The following is a 14,216-nucleotide window of genomic DNA, read 5'->3' as shown; positions in this document are numbered from 1 at the left end:
TCTTTGGAAGGGAATCATGCACCACAGGATTAAGTAGAATTCATTAATAAAAAGCTGAAAAATTAAGCAGTTATGGCCATGAAGGCTGCTAAAGTCCTAGCCAAGAAAGAAAGAAAGAAAGAAATTCATAGCCCGGGGGAAAGAGCAAAAACTCATAGGATTTTTGTCTGTTTTCCAGCAGTGGTGAAACCGCAGAAGGCACTCACTTTCCCCCTGGTAGAGATTCGTGCCTGATGTTGTGTTTATTTGGCCACCAGAAGGGGTCAGCTCTGAGCACATGACTTCAGGGTCAGCTAGGCAGAAAATACATCTCTCAAAAACAACCGTTTCTTTTCTAAATCCACTGAAAATATTAATACCATTCTTTTATATTTGCTTGCACCTTCAGCAGCTCTACCCCTCTGCAGGTAATAGTTAAGTCCAGGAATCCACTATGTCCTTGAAACGTGGCTGTCCCTACCCCTAACTTAGTCATTTTGGAGGGTTGCCCTGGATTTCTTCCTAGCGTGGAAAACTGTAATTAGATTTCATAACTTCAACAACAAAAGCTGTCTAAGGAGCTGATTGTGGAGACCACACATCTTCTCCATCTTGTGATGATCTAAATTGCATGGCATCTTCCAAACTAAAGGGCTAAAGGGATTTATTTTATGATATGGAAACTGTTTCTCTGATGTTAGTTTTTAAAAGAAAACCTGTATGCTTTTCTCCAGACACAAAATTAACAATTTCTTCCTGAGCACCTTTCAACGGGTTTGGCTGGAAAAGGTTAATGAAAAAACTCAGTATGACAGGCTTATACCCATTTTAATGGTAATGTAACCTGTGGAGAGACCGCCTCATTCTCTGCATACTCCTCCTTTCTTGACCATGATTTAACATTACATAAAAACACAGATTTGTACAATTTTTAAAAATAACTCTGATTGGTCAGATTTCGAAGAAAGAGGACAAGGGCTGTGTTCTGCCAGAAACCATGACCAGGTCTTGATGACGTGGTCTTGACCTTCATGCTCCTTTCTCGCCTTCCTTCCTCACTACTCTTTTCACATTTGTTAACAGATTAACTGCTATTCAATGGCTAATATTCCCAGAAATCAATGTTGGCCTATGGGGAGTTAGTGGCTTGTGCCAGTTATTCAGTGTTCCCAGATACCAGGGCCATAGCTAGAATCCATGAGGCACCCAGGAATCAGGCTACTGAGAGCAGCTCCCCCAAGCCTTGCCTTCCTAAGTAAAAGCTGGAGCACCTTGAAGATGTGGTTCATTGGAGGCCCTGGAAAGAAGCCACATTTTGCTGTTTTCAATTGCTCTAAGACTAACCCACTCACCATCAACATGATTTAGATTGGATTACCTGGACTGCTGATCAGCCAAAAGGAAAAACCAAATTGCCAAATTAAGCCAGTACTTCCAAAATGTTCCTCGGCCTAATGAGTTATCTGTCATTAGAGGGTAAACGTGATAAAGACCCTAGAGACCAGGGTAGAATTACGGTTACCTCCAGGTCTTCCACTAACCATTGTTAGTTCATGCAGAAGGTGTTCCAGACATTCAAGAAGCACCGTGTTAGAGGATTCTTGTTTCTTTTAAATAAATGCTTATGGTGTTCTATTGGCTACCCTGACCAATCAGAGGATAAGAATTGTACAAAAGTCCATCCTGCTTACTAACCGTAACTGCCCAAACTAAAATAAGATGTCCCATGGATCCCTCTTGACCTCACTCTCACCCCTTCCGCTCAGGCACCGCTCTATTAACCTCTTCCTCCATGGCTATCAGAGATTTTGGATAGAAACAGAGGAGTATTTCTTTGAAGAGAAACTAGTACAGGATTTGGCTGTAAGTACTGACTCGACTGGGAGCAGATATGGGTGTGAATGATTTTGATTTTTGTTTTCATGTGTGTGCATTATAGCAGTTAAAGATTCACGAAGAATCGATTGTATAAATTTAAAAGGAACTAACAGTACAAATTATCACGGGAAGCCCCACTCGTTGTCATATAAGCCAGAGGATGATTTCACTTGAAGGTGCTGGTACTCATCATCATTATTAACAACTAATATTTCTTAAAATGCACAGCCATGCCCTGGAAAGTTCATGCGGAGTTAAGCTTTGAGCACTGGCAGCTGCAGGAGGCCACCTTGCCCTAACTAACCAAGGCCCTGCATTTCCAGGCAGTAGCTCTGCTTTGGAGAAGGCACATCAAAATCTCCTTCCTACAACACCCATTTCTGCATTTGGCCCCTCCGAAGATTCGTAATGCCCTGTCTCTAACAGACTTCATGCTCTAAAACTACTTAAAATGACATGCAAGTGACGAAAAGCTGGTTACAGCAGCCCCACTGAGCTTCATCTTGGTTCCGAAAGAAAATAAACCCTCCTCTACTTTGGCCAACTCATGGTCGTTTTCTTTTTTTCCCTCTTTATTTCTCTCATTTATGTTTTTTTTCTCTTCTCCCTTACTCTCTCCATTAGACTTACCCTGTGTTTCTTGTATTCATTCTTTCCTATGTTTCTTTCTTTTTCTATCTTTTCCTTTCTCCCTGTTTCTTTTCTTATTTTTTCCTTTAATCCTTTTTCTCCCATTTTCCTTTCGTTTGTCTTTATGCTTTTTCATTCTTTTCGTATATCCCTGTCAGTGAGAAAGGCAGTTCCTTCATTTTTCCAGTCTCTTGGTTAGTGTGGAGTTGACAGTATCATTTCAGCCCTCCACTCCTTCTAAACCATTCACACAACCTGTGCAGTTCTCACTGATTTTCTGAATATGGTCCAGCCTGCTGGCTCTGCTAGAAAGCTCACTTTTACCTCTGGCATCTGTTGCTATCCCCCTTTCTGTAAAATGAGACAGAAAAGATAAAAAAAAAAACTGGAAGGCTGGCAGCTCCAGGATGGCATTCTTCAGGAACAACAAGATTTTTAGAATCAGGAGTGAGGTTAGGAAAGAAAAATGTTTAGCCAGCTTGAGTTTAGAATAGTCTTAGCCCCCAAGTGGCCCCAGTGCTTTGTAACTCTTGCCCCACCCTATCTTCAGCCTAACTCTCCAAGAGAATTTCAGGTGTTGGCCGAGAGATCCAGGCTCTTGGGTGACTCTCCAGGGCCTCCCTCCTGAACTCGGGTGCCCAGACCTTGCATGAGAGTTCTGCATTGGGATCTAGAGTGCCTCGCCTGTGGCCAGGCTTTGGCTTTTCCTTTCATTTTGTTTTAACCCAAAATTGGAATGTTTCTTCAATTGCCTGAAAAAAAAAAAAAAAACATACATTTATATCCTGAACCTTGCATCCTGAGGGCTTCTGTCCTGAAATAAATATATGACGTAGCGGTCTCTCTTTGTGCTTTTAGTCTGTTGCACTCTGTGCCTTGCGCTTTACCTTCTCTCTCTTCGCATGCAGTTGTGTGGCACGTGTTGAGATACGCGCTTAAAACCTGTCTGCATTGGTTTGTGTAGAAATCTCCCAAGGTGGAAGCGGAGGAGGAGGAGGAGGTGGAAAAGCAACCAGACCCACTTCATCAGATCATTCTCCATTTCAGCCGCAATGCTCTCACGGAGAGGAGGTCAGCATCCTCGGAGCACCCTGCCCCTCCCCGTCACCAGGCATGGTTGTGTCGACCCCAGATCTTCCTCCCCCTGATGGCAGCGCCTGGGAAGGGGATGCCAGATCTGAGCAGCCCTCCTTGCTGCCCTATTGTTGGCCATCAGGAAACATCTACAGAAACGCCATAAGCCACAGCCCCTCTCATCATAATGCCAGACACTGGGATCTATAGATTAAGCAGCCGGAAACTAACCATCATCCCTGAATTTCGTGTCAAATTAATGCTGATTCAGATTTTCAGAGTGATTTCTAAGAATCAGTGTGGGGGAGGGGGGTTTATATTAATTTACTAGTACATATAATTTAAGATTTATGTGGGTCTTGGTCTTTTCTGCTGGGTCCTGAATGTAGCCTGCTAAATATTTTCTCCATTCTTTCCAGTAAATTGGAAGACGACCCTTTGTATACCTCCTATTCCAGCATGATGGCCAAGGTACACCTGGGTTTTCTGCCCATGACCTTAGTCTGTATGTCTTTTCTTAGTCTCAGAGAAACTGTCATGTCAAGCAGCAGGCTGAGACTCAGTCATGACGTGAGATCCAGGCATTGCACGATCCATGTGCTGTACAGGTGGCATCTATCAGCCTCCTATGAAAACCTCCAGGTTTTGCAGGGATGGTGGGTGCTAGTGGCTGGGTTCACAGGGAAGTTTTAAGCCAGCTAAACAGAGCTTAGGCATACAGACTGCCCTTGCTCCTCCACTTAATGAACACGTCCAGTAGTTTAAACACATCTGTAGGTGAAGGAAGTTCAGGACGTTTGGAAACGGACTTAGAAACTAGAGGGAGGCCCCAGTGTTCAGGAAGAGTGATCTGAGATGTGGTTTGTATGTCATGTAGAGGGAGGGTGGCTTCTGGAATGCTGAGTGGTTAAGGGAACTGCTCCTCAAATGGGAAACCTTTGTGTCTGGCAGGAAGGGGAATATACTGGGGTACAGGAGTGCCGATTCACCAGCTGCACCACAGGGTCATGATACGTAGAGGCACTTTGGGATTCACATTCTGGGTGTCTCTGACCTTCTTGCCAGGCCACTGGATCTTGTCAGAAAGGGACAGCTCCCTACGCTCCTGTCTCAATTTACACCAGAACTTTATTAGATAGAAGAGTTCAGGTCTGTGGTTAAACCCAGTAAGTCGCCATTGATGATGTGGTCTCAGTGTACTCGTCACTCATTTCCGAACTGCTTGATAACTGCAGAGATGGCATTTGGCCCTGCAGGGGTCAGAATGTTCTTGTTTTTAGGAAGTGCTAAGGTCCTGAGGTACCTGTGAATGACATCCTGCCCCCTGCCCTTGCACAGGAGAAGAGTCTTGTTTATTAGGCTGACTTTTAATTCGATTGTCTGTCTCCTCCTTCCCCTGCTCCACGGAATCCAGAGTTGTCAGAGTGGGGAGGATGAGGAAGAAGAGGAAGATAAGGAGAAAACATTTGAAGTAAGTTTTCACTAAGGATGAAGACAGGGCCACCCCAAAGTCAACCGGCGGGGACTTCAGAGATGGGAGCTGACATTAGCCATGTGGCTCACCCACCATGTGTATCTGGCAGCAAATACCCAAGTCTGCCGGGATAATGCACACCTGCTAGCTGTGGTTCTGTTTTCCGTCTGTCAGCGTAATGAAAGGTAGCAGTCAGCCAGGAAGCAGGCCGCCCCGCCCCCCCAGGTTTGTTCTTCTGGGAAAGATTGTACCTCTACTCAAGTATGGTAGTAACAGGGGCCATAGAAAGACAAATTCAAACATCCAAATATGAAAATTCAAAGCAATGGAGGCACTGGAGTGTTTTTTGCACTGCTATACTGTAAATGTAATAATAGCAATTTTTATTTTGAGGCATTGCAGGACCCTGAATCTCCCAAGATAAAACTGTATTAACTGACTTGTACTCTTTTATAGACAAAGTATACAACAGTGTAAGTAAGTGAACATAATTACAGTTCTAGAAAGCCTTGACATTCCAGTATCCCATGTCTGGTAAAGTCTCTATTTCTGTGGTCTGAGCATTCTAGATAAATAGGTATTTTCTACATTCAGACAGAAATACTTCATTTGACCCCTAAGCAGTTTTTCTTGTATGACGGAACATTGAAAACAAACACATTTTAATCTGGGGTCACTTCCTATAGTCATAACATAAAAGGGGAATGGACTGTGTTGCCTCTCAGTGCGAATAGTGGAAAATTCATCAAAATATGAGTGAATTATGGGTGGACAGTGTTAGAAAGCTAGGTAGCATCTGAAAATAAACTTCAGAGACCCGCTTTATGTGCGTTACCTTCCTTGAGCAAGTAAAGATTATCTCTCTCAATTTACCTCACCACAGTGAATTCCCTGGGCGTGAACAAATCTTTCCCTGTGTATTTTTTTCCAGGAGAAAGAAATGGAAAAGCAGAAAACCCTGTATCAGCAGGCTCGGCTGCATGAGCGCGGAGCCGCAGAGATGGTCCTTCAGATGATAAGCGCCAGTAAAGGTGGTTCCTGTGGTTTCTGGATGGGGCCCTGTAACTACCACAGAGAGGTCACACTGTGACATGAAGTCATTATTAAAGAGCCCTGATAAAGCCCGGTAGGTGTGATTCACCCTGTTTCCTTGGTGATTCAGTCAAGTCTTCACCACCGCAGGTGAGATGAGCCCCATGGTGGTTGAGACTCTGAAGCTGGGGATCGCTATCCTGAATGGAGGCAACGCTGGTGTACAGCAGGTACTAGGAACTCACGGGAGGTAGCACAGACTTCCTGGGGTATTCCCATTTGACAACTGTCACACTACAGGAAAGCGGTATTGACTCTGCCACCCAGAGGGGCCACCCAGAATCACATTTGCTGGTGTTTGCCCTTAGTGGCCAATTATATCAGAGCAGCTGGGAACACAGATAAAACCAGTCTGGGAGTTGACAGACAAATCAAGCAGGTTTACCGAGGGTTCAAGAAGAAAACCATTTCATTTTTTCATTATTGGATTATTATTTGCACACATATGCACTTAAGGAGGTTTTCTAAGCCTTAAAATTTTTATTTCAACTTTTTTCACTAATCTGCCTTATTGCGAGCAAGGAGCCTGGGCAGTTGAGGTTCATAGTGCCACACACCTGTTATTTCTTCATTTCTTTCTTTATTCATTCAACAACTATTTAGTGATTGCTAACTATGCACTATGGCCAGGCTCTGTTCTAAAGGTGGAGGGTGCAGCAGTTAGCGATGCAAATAAAAGCCCCTGTGCCCCTGCATTAAATGAAACAGCATGCAGAATAGTAGCACAGACTGCCTGGCGCATGGAATTCATTCAGCAATCTGGGTTGGAACTGGCTGCAGGAGACAGGAAGGCACCGGTATCTCCTGGGCACACTAGGCTCTGGCTAAAAACATCTGTGTGCACAGGAAAGTGACATTTCAAAGACTCTTGGCATTCATGAAGGTTACATCCCAGGGCCTTTGAGAATCTCCAGATTCATAATTACCATTATTAAATATAATTTAACTCATCCCAAATTTCTCATTAAGGACTACTATATTCTAAGACACGCCTCACTTTCTGTTCTGTTCCATCACCACCTCATCAGTTGATTTTCTTGCAGGCCTCCCCCAACTTTTTTAACAAACAAAATTTTTATTATGTCAAAGTTCTTGCCTTCCTAGTAACAGAGAACTGAGGGAACACAGTCTGATTGTGAAAGAGATACTGAGCTCTCGATGAGGCTCGTCTCTGGCTAAACTCCTTGCTTCAGTGCATCAAACTCATCTCACGAGCTGTTCAGATTATAACCTCAGAAACCATTAAACTGTACTAGATTGTGGTCTGGGTGCTTGTTCCCAAGTAGAAGAGACTTCATAGAGTAAACCTATGAAAGTCAAAGGTCTACTTTAATGCCCTAGGAGAAACACCAGTGGATCTTTATAAAGTAAAAATGTCCACCCGAATTGATTCTGGTTCTCTAAATAGAGTGTGGGGCTCAGACGCATGGCAGATTTAAGTCCACATGTGGTTCTGATGCTTCTCCAGGGTCACAACCCAACTTCTCTGGATATGACCATGCCCCTGGGCCTGGGACCTGCCATTTCTCCATTATAGTTAGGAGGGTTTCTACTCGTGGCATAGTTTCCATTGTTCTTCCTTTGAAAATGTGTCTCCCTTGCAGAAAATGTTAGATTACCTAAGGGAGAAAAAGGATGCCGGATTCTTTCAAAGCCTTTCTGGTCTTATGCAGTCTTGCAGGTAAGTATGAGAAAACCACCCACAGCATTTTTAAAGACTCTTTACTGTTCGAGGGAAAGGAAAATGGGATTGGGAGGGCCACAAAATAAATTGGCTTGTGATGGAATTGTTAAGAAAAGAATCACCCACTTTAGAAATCGAAGAGGATAGGTATTGCTCCTTTAGTCTTCAGGGTGATATTCAAATAGTATTCCAGGGGGGAAATATAATTTCCATTACACACACACACACACACACACACACACACACACACACTCCCTCCCTCCCTCCCTCCCTCCCTCCCTCCTTCCCTCCTTCCCTTCCTTCCTGTTTGGCTTTTCAATTGCCCTCGCCTCCTTTTTTGTTATGTTGTTATCTTCAGAACTGAATATGAATTCCTCCTAAACATATATGCTCATAAAAAACAAACCGGAAAGGAATGGAAAAGAAGTGAATATCCAACTATGACTCAAGGCTATGTTTTCATTGGACCTATTAGGCACTTTGGTAATCTTTATCCTTAACTAGTCTTCAAGCCCGAATAGGTGTTTCAGTGGGTACCTATTTTGACACATTCATTTTGACAGAGGTATATCCCAACATGGAAACGTTGTGACATGTCCCTAAAAAACAAAGCATTAAACTTTCATTTATATTACCAAGTTGTGTATGCCTCCCCTCATGGCTGAACCCTCTGACAAATGAAAAATATGTAACCAAAAGTCATAAGGTTACCATACTAGCTCATTTCAGAAATGAGCTAAAAAACCTTTTCTAAGAAAAATGTCAGCTTATTCGCTAAGATCCACTTGTATTTTGAACAGACTAAACCCATTCTGAAATAAATTATCTAACTCACTTTCCTCCGATTAATATTCTTTAAAATGGAATGTTAGGTTTTCCATTTGAAAATTTGGAGGATGGATGTGCTTTCTTTTGATGGACTTCATAATTTTGCTAACCTCATTTGATTTGGGTCAATATTGTACCCTGGGGTTGGAGGGAGCGTATTTGAGCTGCAATGCAATTCCTTGTTTTCAGCTCCATTTCTTCTCCACTGACAGCCAACTCATTTATTACCTTTCTTATAAAAAGAAAATATGATATTGCCAGATCTGACTCACTGAAGGTAAAATAGTACATGTGGACTAAGAGACGGCAAAAATCAAGGCAATTCATATCCATATTGCTCATGAAATTCTTTATTAAAATCCTAAGAGTTCTCTTGGTAGTCTATAATACTTAATATTGCTAAACTCATTTATAATAATGACTTGGAGGAATGCCCATAGAGGTGGCTGCCCTTAGAGGCCAGCTGAGTTCTAACAGAAGTTTTAAGATAGTTTCATGTTTTTTTGCTAATTATAAAAATACATGTTTGCAAAATGAGCATTATAGAAATTAAAACGTTTGCAACAGATGTTTTGAGGTGAAGGGTCGGGAAGTCTGTTACACAGATTGTCTACTGAATTAGAAGTGCTGCTTCAAAGCAGCTATGTCCAAGTAGCCCGTTTCCATCTTTTGCTCCTTTGACAGCAAAACCAAAATAGATAGTTTTACGTTATTGAACAGACTAATTTTACAGCAGGATCTGGGAAGAACCAACCAGATGGCAATAGGAATTTTCACTATTTTTTCATTAAAATTCATCTAAATTACAGAGTGTTTGGGGCTCCCTACAAGGGGAAAAGATTTCTCCCTAAAGTCTTCCCTTTCTGATGGACATTTCCTTTGCCCAGTGGTAAAAAGAAGGACAAGGTTTTACAGAATCTTAATGGATTCAGCCATAAGCTTCCCTAAGAGCTATATTCTTGTAAATCCCTATGTTCTTATGTTTTATGAAACCTTTGAGATTGGGGAAGGAGTTAGAGTCTGTTAGGAAAATAGAATGAGCCCCAGGTAGAAATAATATGATCATACGGTATCCTCATTCTTAAGCTTTATGGTTGTACTAGGGGTTCCTGACAAAGTAGAATTTGATGGTGGCTGTGACTGGGAAGGTTGAGGGAAGTGAAAGCCAACTTGTCACAGGTTTAGGACTACCTAGGGACACCATTGCCTCTAGAAAGCTTAACCTAGCCTACTGTCTGGCCCCTGAATGATACAGGAATCTTAATAGGGTATGGCCCTTCAAAATCTGAAAGTTCGTAGCTCTCTCCATCAGTGTTCATCCTAAGCACTATAAGTCACATTTCCTTGTGATTCTTAGAGAAAGGAAGTAAATGAAGGAGGTGAACAGTTTAAAGTAAATGCTCCCTTGAAAAATCTTAGAAACAAATTGTTCCTCCTTTACTTGGGAAGACTTTCTAAATTTTTATCCATTTGTAAGGGCTCAAACTGGACAAACAATGATAGTTACCATAAGTGTTTCTGACATTCTACATGCATGTGACAAGGTCTGGGAGCTCCAGGTATCCCTGGGCAACACTGCTCAGCACAAACCCAGGGAACCGTTAAGACTCTCAAACACATTGTGATGTGCTAGTGCATTTATGATAATACAAGGACAGGATATTCTCAGTAGGTACATTGACATTAGAAATCCATTTTCCCAATATGTGTAGCCCTGAACCTTGTTCTCTGTTGTCTATTACAAGTGTCCTTGATTTGAATGCATTTGAGAGGCAGAATAAAGCTGAAGGCCTGGGGATGGTTACCGAGGAAGGAACACGTAAGTAACTAATGAATGTGAAGGCCACTCTCTTCCTGATTAAAATCTTAACTATTTCTGGTTAGAGCCCCTGCTAACTCTTTCTTAATCTATAAGGACTTGCTCCATTTCTGCAAAATATTTCCCTTAGTGACTTGATAAGCCAGCATCCAGCCTTAGCTAGAAACAGTTCGTCATGGTGTTCATGGTTTTCTTACTTTATATTCTTTTGTTTTTCTCTTATCACCAGTCATTGTCCGTGAACGTGGTAAGTTTAAGTTTCTGGCCTGAGTTCCTACCGGGTGTGTGTCCTAAGGACTGCCTCGGCCCCGACACATTGCAGTCTCGGTGGTTGCACATTGAGTTTAACTCAGCACCTAGATGCTTAATTAAAGAAGAGTCTTCCATTTATAAAGCATGGGTTATGGACTGTGAATCATTACTGCCACTAGCCTGGTTGTTTTCCTTACAAATACACCTTGGGGCTAACTATTTTAGCTTTGTTTGTCATTGTGGTCTGTAACCTCAGTTCCGGGTTAATTGGGTTCATCCAGCATTCATCCCAAGTTCCCTTTCCCAACCGTTCTGGCAAAGCCCCGTTAGCATTTTTGCAGTCATTTGCATTGGAGGGTGTTCTGTGTTGAGAAGCAAACAAATGTTCACTAATGTTCTCTTGTTTTCAAGGCGAAAAAGTACTCCAGAATGACGAGTTTACACGAGACCTCTTTAGATTCCTGCAGTTACTTTGTGAAGGACATAACAGCGGTAAGTGGCACCGATTGATTTGTCAAGGGAAAACAACATCCAGGTGCAAAATTATGTATGATTCAGTTCAAGATGCCACATTCAATACAACCAATTACTAACTCAAAGACAATAGTTAATTCATTCCTATGAAAAAGGACCTTTAACTTATGGCTAATGTTATTTAGTGCCACTCAGGCTAAGCCGTTTCTAGAATCTTCAGATGATGAAACTAAACACCCAACCCTTTCTGTCAAGTCCTTCTCGGGACTCATTAGGTCCAGTTTCCAGGGAAACTGAGATGAGAAGGCTCAGGGCAGAGTTCTGTCCTGCAGGGTCTGCCAGGACCCAAACAGGGTGCCATTGTAAGGCTTTTCACATAGTGTGCCTCTTCTGAGTTCAGCCAAGAGAGCATGACTGGCTCCCCTAGGCATGACAGGGACAGGCTCTGACCCAGCCCTGCTATTGTCAGACTTTCAGAACTTCCTGCGGACTCAAATGGGCAACACCACCACTGTGAATGTCATCATCAGCACTGTGGACTACCTTCTGCGTCTTCAGGTGAGTGGGCCTGGGATGGTGACGTATCTCAGATGTGCCTCCCAAAGCTAAAGACAGTTACAGAGGGTCAGGGAGGGCCCCGATACAGTCAAGCCCCGGTAAGGATGTTGTAATTGATGTCCACACACTTATGGGAAGTCACGTACAATAAGTCCTCACTTAACGTCATCAGTAGTTTCTGCAAAAAGTCAATTTTACCATAGGCTGATTGATAAAAACAAGAGTTCAGTTCCTAAGACATTCATCAATGTTAGAACCAAATGACATTGAACAAAACGTTATTTGAGGACAGGTCTGCTGTACCTAAAAAGCATGAGAAGTGGTTAAATACCACATCGACTATTATAAAATGCTGGTTTACTTAAGTTTTGCCAGTGAAAACCTAGCCACGATGCCTCAGTGCTATAAAACAGCCTATGAATGAGAACAGGTTCTTCATGAGGACACAGTTCCAGAAAGCAGTGGGAATAAGGTGGGTCTACGAGTTCTTTGTATTGAGAAGTCACTCGGTTTAATTGTTTGAAGGGAAAACCAAATAATATCAAGAAATATAAAAAAGGATTCTCTTTTCTGTTTGCTGATTCTTCATCCTGGTTATGCCACTTAACAGTTTGGGACCTGGAACAATCTATTTAACCTCCATGTGCTCCCGTTTTCTCATCTAAAATGGGAAGGACCCATCTCATAGGATGACAGTAAGGACTGAGAGGTTGACGACATGTACTGTGCTCAGAACAATGCCTGGCCCTTACAGTGTTAACTACTACCGCGTTGCTGCTGTTATGATTATTTGGATGATAATCATTGTTTAATGTACCTTTTTCATTGCAAATGAACTGTCCTATATCATAGTCACCGAGGTCCACTTGAGTGCTGTCCTCTCTCCTATCTGTTCTTTCCTGCAAAGGGAGATCTGTACTTCAGAGGTGCTCGGGATCAGTTATCCATGCTTCTTCCCAGGGTCCCAGGCTTCTGTCATAACCAAGAGGTCATGGAAATGTAGGATTCTCTTACACTCTTCCTGAGCCCTAGGTTTAGCTACACTGGCTGAAGCCTGAGAAACACTAAACTATGCTTGTTTGTTCTTAGGAATCGATCAGTGATTTCTACTGGTATTATTCAGGGAAGGACATCATTGACGAATCTGGACAGCACAATTTTTCCAAAGCTCTGGCGGTCACCAAGCAAATTTTCAATTCTCTTACAGAATATATCCAGGTATGTGCTACAGCGTGTGTGCTTGAAAACAAAGAATATTCTTAACATCCCCATATTCTGTATTCCCTGCAGAATATTTGAATGCACATGTGGACTGTGCATCCAGCCCCACTACTGACAGTGTTTCTTATTGATAAATAGGAATCAGTGATGTCTACACTCCGTGAGAAGCTATGGTTTATGGTCCCCCACTGTGACCTCTTCGTAGCATTGTTGCACTTTACTGCATTTATCTAGTTACATTTTTCTCCCCCCCCCCCCAGACTAAAAACATTTCGCAGACAGAAAACTTCTTACTAAATTTAAAATTGTTCATTTCTAGCATGATGTCTAGCATATCATAGATATTCAAAAGTATGGAGAGTGGAGAAATGATTAATAGAATGAAGGAATAAAGGGATAAATGGTGTTACCTTGAGTCTTGAGATTAAAAACAGAATTCATGAGATCCTACTCCTTTGTCAGAAATTAACTTGATGGAAAAGATAACTTCAGAAGCACATAAACTGTGTTAAATCTACAAAGTGAATTTCAGGGCAAATAGCTAGATCTTGGGGCATTCATTTTCTGTTCACGACATTCTCTGCATTGGCTACAGTCAACTAGCTACCGTGAAAAGAAATGGAGGGCATATTTTGGCATAAGTTGCTGTAAAATCAGTAGCCATATCACAGTCCTCTGTGATGTTATATAATTTTTTAAAGATCCATAAGATTAACCAACTGGCACACTCAGATCATATTTGCTTATTAAAATAAACAAAACTAAGGGATAAGAAATATTGGTTCAGTAATCTTCAAAAAGAGGTAAAGTTATGAGCATGGAAAATACGAAGCAGTAATTGTCATCCCTCTGTATTTGGCTTTCAGGAAAGATAGAGATGGTATTATACCTGAAGTTCAGGTTAACAATAAGAAAATTCTAAAATTAGTTGAACACCAGGAATATTATTCAGATTTTTTTTTTTACTTGAATAGATAGCCATGTGCACATAGCATTTTACGTGTAGCCTGATAATGATACAGGTGTACTGGGCTCCACTGAACACCTGAGTTCCTCCGAACCCCTCATAGAGGCCAAGGTGTGGATGAGAATGGGCAGGAGCGCCCTTCAGCCCTGTCTCAGGCAGAATATTTAACTCTTTTAAATAATGTTCTGCAGTGTAAGATTTTATTTGAAGAGCACATTCTGAGGCTGAAAGAAAACCTCTGGAAGTCACCAGACTGTGAAATTCCTAGTGGCTTTTGCTAGACTTA

General features: G+C 42.1%; 1 protein-coding gene across 1 annotated transcript in view; it reads left to right on the top strand.

Annotated features, from left to right (window-relative positions):
• The window catches only part of RYR3 (ryanodine receptor 3), a 464,873-nt gene that overhangs the window by 423,491 nt on the left and 27,166 nt on the right, over positions 1 to 14,216 (top strand). Inside the window, exons 75-86 of the mRNA XM_016160800.2 lie at positions 1,746 to 1,842; positions 3,452 to 3,558; positions 3,981 to 4,032; positions 4,976 to 5,032; positions 5,967 to 6,066; positions 6,218 to 6,297; positions 7,732 to 7,808; positions 10,385 to 10,458; positions 10,688 to 10,705; positions 11,122 to 11,202; positions 11,654 to 11,742; positions 12,832 to 12,960. Coding sequence (XP_016016286.2) covers positions 1,746 to 1,842; positions 3,452 to 3,558; positions 3,981 to 4,032; positions 4,976 to 5,032; positions 5,967 to 6,066; positions 6,218 to 6,297; positions 7,732 to 7,808; positions 10,385 to 10,458; positions 10,688 to 10,705; positions 11,122 to 11,202; positions 11,654 to 11,742; positions 12,832 to 12,960 — 961 coding nt within the window. The remainder of the gene's footprint in view (positions 1 to 1,745; positions 1,843 to 3,451; positions 3,559 to 3,980; positions 4,033 to 4,975; positions 5,033 to 5,966; positions 6,067 to 6,217; positions 6,298 to 7,731; positions 7,809 to 10,384; positions 10,459 to 10,687; positions 10,706 to 11,121; positions 11,203 to 11,653; positions 11,743 to 12,831; positions 12,961 to 14,216) is intronic.

Source organism: Rousettus aegyptiacus, unplaced genomic scaffold (assembly GCF_014176215.1).
Source record: "Rousettus aegyptiacus isolate mRouAeg1 unplaced genomic scaffold, mRouAeg1.p scaffold_m13_p_3, whole genome shotgun sequence".
Taxonomy (NCBI): Eukaryota; Metazoa; Chordata; class Mammalia; order Chiroptera; family Pteropodidae; genus Rousettus; species Rousettus aegyptiacus.
Note: the sequence above shows the minus strand (reverse complement) of the source record. Positions and strands in the feature narration are given on the sequence as shown.